This window comes from Camelina sativa, chromosome 5, assembly GCF_000633955.1.
Source record: "Camelina sativa cultivar DH55 chromosome 5, Cs, whole genome shotgun sequence".
NCBI classification, from domain to species: Eukaryota; Viridiplantae; Streptophyta; class Magnoliopsida; order Brassicales; family Brassicaceae; genus Camelina; species Camelina sativa.
Window position 1 is genome coordinate 891,492 of NC_025689.1, and position 11,353 is coordinate 902,844.

General features: G+C 34.7%; 4 protein-coding genes and 1 long non-coding RNA gene across 6 annotated transcripts in view; 2 read left to right on the forward strand and 3 right to left on the reverse strand.

Moving 5' to 3' along the window:
• The window catches only part of LOC104784680 (protein SUPPRESSOR OF PHYA-105 1-like), an 8,026-nt gene extending 7,191 nt beyond the window's left edge, over nucleotides 1–835 (forward strand). The window contains exon 10 of the mRNA XM_010509733.2: nucleotides 555–835. The gene's annotated coding sequence lies outside the window, so the exon portion shown is untranslated. The remainder of the gene's footprint in view (nucleotides 1–554) is intronic.
• LOC104784681 lies at nucleotides 656–1,405 on the reverse strand. Its single transcript, XR_767270.1, has 2 exons — nucleotides 1,036–1,405; nucleotides 656–880 (listed from the first exon to the last, which is right to left on the reverse strand). It is a non-coding gene; the product is annotated as an uncharacterized LOC104784681 (long non-coding RNA).
• Nucleotides 3,672–4,420, forward strand: LOC104784682 (arabinogalactan peptide 16). The gene is made up of 2 exons (XM_010509734.2): nucleotides 3,672–3,945; nucleotides 4,149–4,420. Exons 1-2 carry the CDS (start codon nucleotides 3,828–3,830, stop codon nucleotides 4,250–4,252), a joined length of 222 nt encoding a protein of 73 aa, XP_010508036.2. The 5' UTR covers nucleotides 3,672–3,827; the 3' UTR covers nucleotides 4,253–4,420.
• Nucleotides 4,829–7,483, reverse strand: LOC104784683 (mitochondrial carrier protein MTM1). Of its 2 annotated transcripts, none has more exons than XM_010509735.2 (9): nucleotides 7,194–7,483; nucleotides 7,032–7,109; nucleotides 6,804–6,926; nucleotides 6,388–6,447; nucleotides 6,123–6,293; nucleotides 5,734–5,916; nucleotides 5,502–5,651; nucleotides 5,318–5,376; nucleotides 4,829–5,214 (listed from the first exon to the last, which is right to left on the reverse strand). In XM_010509735.2, the coding sequence occupies exons 1-9, from the start codon at nucleotides 7,326–7,328 to the stop codon at nucleotides 5,085–5,087; spliced, it is 1,089 nt and encodes a 362-aa protein (XP_010508037.1). In that variant the 5' UTR covers nucleotides 7,329–7,483; the 3' UTR covers nucleotides 4,829–5,084. The 2 variants fall into 2 exon arrangements, with proteins under 2 accessions (XP_010508037.1, XP_010508038.1); XM_010509736.2 differs by having other exon boundaries at nucleotides 5,085–5,214; nucleotides 6,388–6,463.
• Nucleotides 10,387–11,353, reverse strand: part of LOC104784684 (ethylene-responsive transcription factor CRF5-like) — an 8,037-nt gene continuing 7,070 nt past the window's right edge. Inside the window, exon 2 of the mRNA XM_010509737.2 lies at nucleotides 10,387–11,314. Coding sequence (XP_010508039.1) covers nucleotides 10,787–11,314 — 528 coding nt within the window. The 3' untranslated portion in view covers nucleotides 10,387–10,786. The remainder of the gene's footprint in view (nucleotides 11,315–11,353) is intronic.

The window sequence follows — 11,353 nt, forward strand, 5'->3', positions numbered from 1 at the left end:
TGTGGTTCAGAGACGAATGAGGTATCTATCATATCATCAACACAAAATCTCAACCTTTAGTATACGTTTTTTGTCATCCAACCTTAGTATATGTTAGATGTGCGCAAAGGTGCCTTGAGTTGTTTTCATTGACCTTGATGATATGAATATTATAGTTAGTAATGACTTATATAAAAGCATCCCTCTTTACTTTGATTTTGCATCTCAGGTGTATAGTTACTATAGATCCTTACCGATGCCAATGACTTCATACAAGTTTGGATCCGTAGATCCCATTTCTGGAAACGAATACTTTGATGACAATGGACAGTTTGTGTCGAGCGTCTGCTGGAGGAAAAAATCAAATATGCTTGTAGCTGCAAATTCTACAGGAAACATGAAGCTACTGAAACTTGTTTGACAACTTGGCTTTTTCACACAACAGGCACTGCACTATTTGAGTAAGTCGTTCTTTGGACAATTCTCAAAACCTGATCTCTTGAGTCTGAGTCTAGGGCAAAACAGTTTGACTTTGAAGCAACGTTTTTGTCCTAGATATGATGATCCCATATGACCAAAACAGGGATTCGAAAATCTTGAAGAAGTTGAAGCAAAAATAGTCTATGATCGTATAATCTGATTCTTCTTCCTGTACGTAATTTTATATATGATATGATTGGAGATAAACTTCTCAGATCCTTCAGAAGCGATTCAGATTTGGTCGGCATCAATGTGTAATGATGAGAGGTATATAACTGTACAAGTATGTTCCCATTAGCTTAATTATGTAATTGTTGTTGAAGATTCACTGTATTAAGAGATAAATAGAGAGAAAAGAGGTCTCTGATTATTATTTCTCCGTTTGAGTAAATCATCCATTAATCGCATGGCTACCTCTCTTCTGCATATTTCAGAATTTGTGGTTTCAGATTCAATGTTGTTAGAAAACATTTACTAAAGAATTTTCGAAGAGTTATATGAGAATGAAGAACCATTAAAAAAAAACACAGTTTTGGGCAGAATTGTTTGAAATAACTAAAAGTTTTGTACACATACGATGTTGTATTGTTGTTAGTGGTGGTCATTCAAACTCAAATCTCTAGGAACACAAGGCGTTGATGAAGGAAGACACATGAGTTAATTGGCTAATTTTTATATTATCTATTATTCTAGTTAATCTCCAAATCATGAATTCGCATGTTCTTTGTATCTATGTCCAATAAGTAAATGTACATTGTATGATCAAGAGGAAAATAAGGAAGATGAAAATGATTGCTTGATGGCGTGGGTTTAGGCCTTTTAGCCAACGTTTCTATTTGGATTCGAACCCTCTGCTTTCGTGAGAGACTCTCTTTGTCTCTTCTTGTTTCATTTTTCTTTTTTTGTACTTCAACTTGAGTCAATCATCCACTTTGGTATATCATTATGTCCATGTGACCTAATAATACTCGCTTCTCTTCTTCGTTGTTTTAAGAAAAACATTGTTTATAAATACAAAACATTATCCTTTCTTCGAAGCAAAATCTTAAGATTTTGGTGCTATGCTCTCTCTTGCAAGTTATCTTTCACATCAGACAGGTAAGTGTCTTTTGAAGATTCCCCTTGTAACAAGTCCGGACAAAGAAAAGAAGACTTCATTTTTTTATATTCAATGTAAAATGAATCTAACATTTTAATCATCACTGACTATCAGTTTTTTGGCCCTAGTAGTTCCATCATCTTTGTTCTGCCATGCACATACCATTTTCTGATATTATTTTGTTAAATACTAAAGATGAATGAATTATTCCAATGGAATATTGGTAACTAGCAAGACTTGACAAAAAAACTTTGGTAAACATAGAAATTGGAACCAAGAGAGGCAAGTTGGGTTGACAGGGCACATGCATGGTTGCTTCAAACAATCCCATTACGTCATATTTTTCACTGTCCCTCTATTTCAGCCTATTTGTGATGATCATATCTCTATTCTCTTTCTTTGAAAAATTCAAAAGAGTATCATGATTAAAGGTTGCTAGAGAGACCAAGAGGCATTGAACTATTTAGCGTCAACACACACATGTGACTCACTCATGCATGTGACTGTTTCCTTTTGGAGTTTTCTCAATTCATTCTGAACCATTAATTTGAATTTTGTATGTTTTTATTTTCCCATCGAAAAAATAGTATAAGTTGTTTGTTGATAAAAACGTTATACGATTTCCCAAATTTGAAAAGGAGAGAGACCCTACATTATATCCAACTGCAACAATGCATGTTCTTCCCAGTAATGTTGAAAAAGATAATAATATTTTACAATGATTAGATATGTAACTGATCCAACGGCTAATTCCTCTTTACTACCGTTTGTAAATTAGCCACCTAATAAAGAATGAATCAATTATTAAATTTACAACAAATCATTCATATTGTCGTACATTCAACAACCGAGGTACTCCAAATTAAAATAGTAGTCAAGCACACTCATATATAGTAGTATATTTTTAATTGATCAACTTGCAAAAGAAAGATATACGGAATGCTAAAATCATTCGTAAAAACACTTCTATACATAAACTGATAAACAGAAACAGCAAAATTTAGGTAAAATATAATAACAGCATTCATCACGAGATATAATTGTTTTCTCCTGACACCCACATGCATGTGAGATACGATAAATCTATTTAAAAAAAAAAATCAAAACGTTAGCAGATTAACCGCTAATCACGCTGATCAACACACCTACTAGCTACTACTTGTTTGTTAGCCGGTAAATTAATCGAGAAAAAAAAAAACTCATTGCAGAACAAAATAATTGAATATCACAAAGAAAGAAAAAAATGAGTGAGTGAGTCTGCTGAGTCATGACGAATAAGTCCAGTTTGGCTGCCAGTCTGTCGCAGACCTACCATTCCATTACACACACCTCTAAAGATTTTTTATTTTCACATAATTTAACAAACAAAAAAATGCTAAACCCAAAAGAAAAGAAAAAAAAAAAGATAATCACATCACATGGCCTGCGTTGCTGTAACGTTTGCTAAAGCTAAACTAGCCGCCAAATTCAATTAAAGATTTTTTTTTCCGTCATCAATTTTTTTTGGGGTTATGTTATTATTATAAGCTTTATTTCTTTTTTTTGTTGTAAATGAAAAAAAAAACTCTTTATTTAAAATTTAAAGTCGTCTAGGCCGTTAGTAAAATATATGTGACTTATTTTTTGAACGTTAGTTCAATTGTCTTTTAAAAAAAAAGAAAACTTAGAATCGTAATCTAATACTACTAATTAATCAATTTTGTTTTCACGGCAAACAGTTTTTCTATACGTTGACATAAAATAACAATTTTCTATCATTAAAATTCAACAAATCAAATTGGATTAGACTATTAGAGAGTGAGATACAACGAGTCACGACAACAACCTCTAGTCAAAATTATTACACAACAAATTGTATATCTTTGATAATTCAAATAGAACCATATCTACTAATTTTATCTAGAAATATTAGTAATGTCAAGTTTGACAAGAAAACTAGAAGAAGAAATATAAAAAAAGGAAAGGGTCAAAGTAAAAGAAAAAGAGAATTCGAGGAAAAGCATGCTTCTTGCTGACCGGATAAATAACCGGTTATAACCGGTAAACATTGAACCGGTGTTGTTGGACGACTATAAAGAAGACACCTTAAAACGCACATTTACAAGTCGTAGTCTCTCTCTCTCTCCTTCACTTTTGCTCTTAACATTCCTTTCTCTCTCTCTTTTTGCGTCGTCTCTGTAGATTCACTCTCTCTCTCTCTCGCCGGAGTTAGATTTTTTTCTCGAGGATCTTCGTTTTCTTCCGGATCAAAACACCAGCAGAGAGAGAGATGATGGCGACGAGAAACTCCGTAGGCGGATTGGCGTTATTCAGTTTTGTATTCGCGGTGATATTGTCTCTCGTCGGGGCACAATCCCTAGCTCCAGCTCCTGCTCCCACCAGCGATGGTAAGTCTCATCTTATCTCTCTCTCTCTCTTCCAAGATGATATTCGCATTTCCAGATCTGAAATCGACAGTTTTCTGGGAAACATAAAAAGAATCAAATTCGAATTAGTTTCTCTCTCACATTGTATGATTGGATAATAATAGTGTGTGGTTTTGATTGGAGAATTGAATTTGGGTTAATGTTTTTGTTTTGGGAAAATGCAGGAACATCGATAGATCAAGGGATAGCGTATTTGCTAATGGTGGTGGCGTTAGTGCTGACTTATCTAATCCATCCTCTTGACGCTTCTTCCTACTCCTTCTTCTAATCTCTCTCTCTCTCTCTCCGTTTCCAAGTTTTTTTTTTGTGTGGATAAAGTTCCTAAAGAGTATGATTTGTGCTTTTTTGTCTCGGTTATGATGATTTCTTTCTGGGGATTTACTGATTATTGTCTCTTCTCTTCTTCCATATTAATTTATTCTTCTTATTCATAACCACAAAACTACTAGTATATGTGTGTTCTAATCAGTGTTATTTAGCTAATTTGCTTCTTAATTACCAAACAAAAAAAGAAGAAAAAAAAGCAAAGACCGGTTTAATTGTTCAAATATATACAGTATCTGACTAATTCAAAAGCAAAATAAAAGCCGGAAATCTGAAGCCCGTTGAGCTCTCACTTCTTTTGAATTCTATTCTCAACTCTATCCATCCATCTTCAGATCTATGGTTTATTCACAGTTCTCATCGGTGACAAAAATGTTTATTTCATTGTAAGCTGAGTATAAATATAGTATAATACAATTTCAAAATTTCTATAATTTCACGAAATTATGAATTGTCATTTCACATATTATTTATCGAGAAATGACTTTGCTACATACCAATTGATCAAATTAATCTCGTGTTGAAGATAACTTTATTATTCTCTTCTTTACACAAAAAAATTATACTAACAACAAATAACATATGCAAGAATTGTGTTGAATAAATTATTCCTTCTTGACAAAAACAAATAAAGAATAAATTTTGGCTTTTGCCTTTGTTATAAGGTGTAAAGCACCTCATACGGCAAACTATTTTATTTGAGTTTTGATGCCCAAGTGTTCTCTTTTTATCTTGGCATCAAAAACAATATCTGTATACGTGACTACAGTAAAGCGTTACTGTTGGTGAAAGTTGTGCAGTCCATACTTGACCACTTCGTAAAAAGATACCACAATGGCTACTGATGGTCCTGCCCTTCCGACTCTTGCCCCTGCTCCACTAAACATCCCTCTCATTCCTCCATCCCTACACACACATATACAACAAAATAATGAACCGACATAGTTACTAAGTTTGGAACTTTCCGTTTATCACAAAAGACATTGTCTCATGGACCTCTAATACATACCTCCAAATCTCTGCCAAGGTCTGTCTTGTGGTCATTGTCATGGCTCTATCTCTATTCTTCTGTAAATTCCAATATTATTAAATGTTATTTGGTTTCAGGACCCAGACTTCCTTAATGCACTTGTCTAAAAGGAGGTGATGAATAATATAACAACCTGTAGAAGATCAAGTTAAGGTGTTTTTACCTCTATTTGTCGCCGAGTCTTTGCAACATCTAGTGGGCAAGTAACTGCAGCAGCAACTCCACCCGCAACAAAACCAGCAGTGAAGTTCGCACCTATTATACTGCCTGCCCTTGGTTCTTCACCCATGAACGAGAATATGCTTCTCCGGGTCTAAAATTCATAATGAAACATAGTCGTGAGGACATGGATGGACAACTCTAGATAATATTTTTGTCAGGGACAGATTACTCACGTGCTCAAGTATTGACCAGCAGATTGCAGAGAACGGAACATCTCGAGCAAGTTGAGCACCGAGACCAGTCCATAACATCCTGTAGTTTTGTCCATTACTTGATCCCTTGACAGGATTGATGACGTCAACTAATGTCTTCCAAACGCCAGGCAGTTTTACATCTCTTTGCGTTCCCTTGAATGCCTGTTAGAAACCATTAAAGCTAATATATTGGAACCATTACACCAATAAAGTAATCAGAAACCATTACAGCTACTTTATTTTTTGCTTGTTCAGCCGAATAGGTCTACTAGACTACTATAATGGTGTTGATTCCTAACTCATTAATAGTTTAGCACCCATGAAAATAGTAATGGGAAATAAAGACTGCTCAAATCATTCAGAGTTACCTGCATCCGTGTCTTTGCTAACTCGACAGGGTAACAAGAGATACAAGCCAAAGAGCGTGCTATTATCCCAGCAACTAGTGGAACATAAGGTGTCAAAGTTGGGGACTTCTCTGTTGTAAATCCCTCCATTCTATTGCGAAAATAATCATAACAAGGCATGTAGATCCCAACCTAGCCACATATTCAAAAAAGTAGTAAGAATTCATGAAGACCAAATGAACTATATAGGTCGAAGAAGCAAACAACATTAATGAAGAGAACTCACAGTTGGAACGGCCAATGCTAAACTTGCATTTGTACCTCTCCAAAGCCTAGAAAACCCTTCCTGCATAAAGTTGTTCCTGTGAAACTCTACCAATGAGTAAATAGTGAACTAGAAATAGAAAGGAAAAAAGAAGAAAAATATTCCTTAGTTGAGGTACTAGATCAAATTACAAGACTAATTGCATTATACAAAGAGACTATACCAGAAGCCAGCAAGTTTTTAAAAATCATGAATTTCTCAGAGAACAACAACGGATTTATATAAAAATCAAAATCAAGATCTTTATATATAGACACTGCAACTCTCAAACTCAAAATAAAACACTAGACAGATCTTTATATATATACATTGCAACTCCCATTACCATTTTAGTTTCAATATACAAAGATAATCAAAACAAGAAAAATTGTGCTAACCTGGCGGATAATTTTGTAGAAAACATCAAGGGTTCCTTTGTACTGATGATCTGAGCAAACAGATGCAGAGCCAGTGATTCTACACATCCCAGGAGAAGAACTACTTCTTAAATCATGTACCAACTGAAATCACCAGTGAATATAAAAATCAAAGCTTTAGCAATCCAGATTCCATCTCAAAACCAAGAGGGCTTATCATAATATATACGAATCAGCTAGCAATTATACCGTGGAATTCGAATCGAAACAACCCAGACGACACGAGCCTTCATAAGGAACTCCTGCAGCCTGTGCTTGTAATCTCGTCTGCTCATTACAAAAGAAGCTCAATCAGATTTACACAGACGATTTGATAACCAAAAGTGTTAGAAATTTGTTAAATTTTCGAACCTTAACAACATCGAGAGGATTGACTATGACCGCCGATATAAAAGCGGCGCCACCAGCAGATAAAGCCCTCTCTCCGAATCTCAAATTCTCATTCGGGATCGATTTCGATTTTGAATCTAACTTTGCTTCTTCCATCAGCAGGATAACCAAAAAGAAAAAGCTTTCAATTTTAATAATCCTTGAGCATTCAGTTTAACCTGATTGTGTATTCAGCGTATGGTTGGTGTTCTTCTAATTCTAGGGCTTTCCAAATTTGCATGGAGAAAAAAATCTTCAGACACGATTCGTTGCCGTTGATTAATCAACCAGACAAAACAAAAACACACACTCACACTAACACGTCTTCGTAGTTTTCAATATCTATGACTGCACTCCGTGCCGTTTGTTTTGACTAAATTCGTTTCACATTATGGGCCTCATATGGGCTTAAAATCTCCTTCGTTAGAATGAGTTTGATCAATAAAAAGCGTCGCTGTTTTTACTTGACTGATATAAACTTCTTGCCGTGTATTTTAAATGAGTTGAGGACCAAAAAAAAAAAATTGGAAAAAGGTATGTCTATTCCTCAACATGTGATGAGGTCTATTTTAGAAGACAAGAATGAGAACCAAGCTGGCGAGTTCAGTAGTAATAATTAAGTGTTATCTTTATAATGACCCAATTTCACCATGAGCATTTCACCAACCAGGGTACTACACTATTATTGTTAGTGTTATTAGGAAAAAGCACATAATGGGATTTTTTTTCTGTCTGTTTGAAAAAAAAAAATAGTGTAAAGATTAAAAATCTATCGGCAAAAAAAATCACTGTAATTGATACTATATTTTAAATTTCAAAAACCTTGTGTGCATATATGTTCTTCCACATACAAACATAATTTTAAGTGAACAAGTTGGAGAAACTTTTGCTTTTATTCTTTGTTCTTTGCCTTGTTGCCTAAATTGACAGCACAATGCCAAAGCACAGGTGACAAAGCCTTCTTTATCTTAAAACCAAATGATAAAAATCACAACCATTAATTTCACCAGCTATGTGTTTGCAAGATAACCGGAGTTAAACCGGGTTAGACATCTAATAAATACACAAAGTGTAAAGCGTTTTTAAGAAGGTTTTCACTTAAAAGATCTTATGGGACCCATAACAATCTCATTGGTACAGAGATTTTGTAGGCAACTTGTCTCACCTCTCAATTTGATTTGGGCCAACCTCTGTCTGATAAAGACATTACCTTTTGCAACGTGGTTCACTACATGGGCTAAGAAGAGCCTAAGACCCACTTTTTTTTTTCTCTTCTTCAAGTCATCTTATTGAATAGAGAGATAAGATTACAATTTAAATTCTTCTAAAATTTACTGCGAATAAAACTATTGGTCGATATTGTTTTAATTTTTTTTAGATAATTTTTTCGCCATAGTTTTAAAACTTGTTCACGGATCATCTGCTGCAATCACGTATCAGATGAACCAAAACACCCTGCAATAAAGGGTCAAGTTTAAAAATATATACTATTCATTTGCATGTCTTAATCAAGTAGATCCTTAGAATATGAATATCTTGTTTTTGCTTTGTAAATCTTCATTGCGATTCTTTACGGCTAGTGGTCCATTTTTGTCACACTCATGACCATATGTATACTAATATGTCTTTTGAAAACAAACAAACTTTCATTTTTCAATATATATTCATATTAATTATGATTTAAAATGTATATTAGAAGAAAAAACGCAATATCCTTTAAAAAAAAATTCAGAAAATTTGAACACCTATTTCTGAATTTTGACCATTCAACCACAAAAATTTACTGATAGAGGAATGGGAGCGCTCTGCTTCTGAACCAAAAAGAGGGTTCCTTCAGCGTAGTCACACACTTCGGGAAGCCAAAAACGGTCTGGTCCAATTTTTAAAACACGAAAGAGACAAATCTATACAATTGGTCAAATTAAACCTCGAACGGACCAATACTGTTGTTATTGCTGTTTTTGGTGAATGGTCCTTTTTAAAATTAAAACATCACAGACTTCTTTCTCTTACTATAAGATTTTCCTTTACATATTTGACTGCTTGTCTATTTGATTTTTACATTCTCTCGTTATACAATTAGTAAAAATGTTGAAGACTATTAAAACATAGTTAGTAGAAGTGTAAGAAAAGTCTACTAGTAACAAATTTAAAACATTTTCAAAAGTAGACAGAGAGAGTGACAGGTTGAGACCATGTGAATAAATAGATGAGAATTCCATAAGATGTTTATGTAATAATATTAGGAAACGTCGTAATCGAAAGATTGATAGATTAGAAAGGAAATAATTAAAAATGTAATAGTGGGGGTGGCGGGGAACTAAGGTCAACGACAAGATCATGAGAAGTCTTCATCTTCTCATTGGTAAACTCTTTCCTTTAAATTTCCAATTTGCCAAAACAGAGAGAGTCTGTGGTCTTTTTGACAGAAAGACATCTAAGTTCATGCCCCCAACACATTGTCTTTCTCCTCTCTTCACTGTTTCATTGCTAGAGCTATTGAATACTTATATCAACTCAATACATGATAATGGTTTCACATCCACTGCCATGTACAAGAAAATGACCCATTTAATAACTAAAGTAGACAAGACTTTCTCCTTAACAAAGTGATGTAAACCAACCTTGTAAGTATAGTTAAATTTTGCTGTTTGTATCGAATCAAATGAACTAATTACGTAGACATGGACCAAATTTTGAATGCAAAGTAGGAAGGAACATTAAAAAGTGTGGTAATTTGATTCAATGAGTTGGGTTCAAAGAGTCATTGAAATTGAGAAGGTTGTTAAAGTGGAGACAATGTGTAGGGTAATACATGATTCAGTGAGTTGGTTCTTCACATTAATGGGCATTGTTGCTCTGACACTTTTAGTGCCAAAAAAGAAGAAAAAAAACACAAAGAGTTAGAAGGTGAAGAAATATTAGTCTTTTGACCATATGTATATTTTTTAAAAAATTAGATAGTTGATTTGGTCTTAAGCCATATAGTTAGGATCTTAAGATATTTATCATGAATTTGTCTTATCTAAATTGTTTGTATTTGTTAAGAGGAGAGAGAGAGAGAAGAACTTGATTTGATGTTTTTATGTACAAGAAAATTCAAAATAAAAATGACATGTCACCTAAAAAAACCCCACTTGCTAGCGAAGAGGAGAAGATTCATGCGAAGGAAACAAAAGACAAAGATTTCACATAAATATACGATCTTATATATATACTGCTTCCTTGCATAGTGACAGACTCTTGAGAGAAAAAACCAAACAACAAAATCCTCCCAAATATTCAAAACCCCCTAATAACAATAAATAAATAATTACTAATTACTCTCACAAATCTTCTTTAACTCTCACTCTAATTAATTACTAGTACTATTTATATATACTCGCAAAATTACATAATAGCAAAAAAATAAAAATATTCCGATGCACTTCTTCCGTTGATCTTAAGCCGTCCACGAAAGGGGAAAACGGACGGCTAAGATGCATCCCCGTCGCTATCATCAAACCACTCACTCATCCACCACCATCACTCACAAAAAAAAAAAACCCAGAAAATTTTCAGAGGAAGACCTCAACTTACTTATCGAACAAATGATCTTGGAAAAACTCATCAACGTCCCACGAGCTGAAATCTCCGATCACTCCTAACGGAAAACTCTCAGACACTGTGTTGTTGTTTTGGTTGTTATGGGTTGTTTCGTCAAGAAGAAACAGAGGATCAGGGGTAAATTTGGAATCCCAGAAAAAGTCACCGGAGCGAAACAAATCAGGCAAGAAAAACGGATCCGATGATAATAAAGCTTCTTCCTGCTTTGTCATCGGTTCTGTTCTGAACTCTGTTTCTTCGTAGTGACCAAACCGGAGAACAGAAGTCGGAGAACATAGACTACTACTGATCTGTGATTCCTTCGCTGAATCACAACCAGACACCGTTTCAAGATCAATCACCGGAGGAAGAGGAGGTGGAGGAGGAGGAGTGAGAAAATTAGTCTGAGCGTTATGTCCCTTGAGTCGAATCGCTGCTCTGTCGTAACCTAAAGCAGCTTCCTCCGCCGTGGCGAAAGTACCAAGCCAGAGACGAGTACGTGTCGAAGGATCACGAATCTCCGCCGCGTATTTCCCCCAAGGTCGTTGTCTTACTCC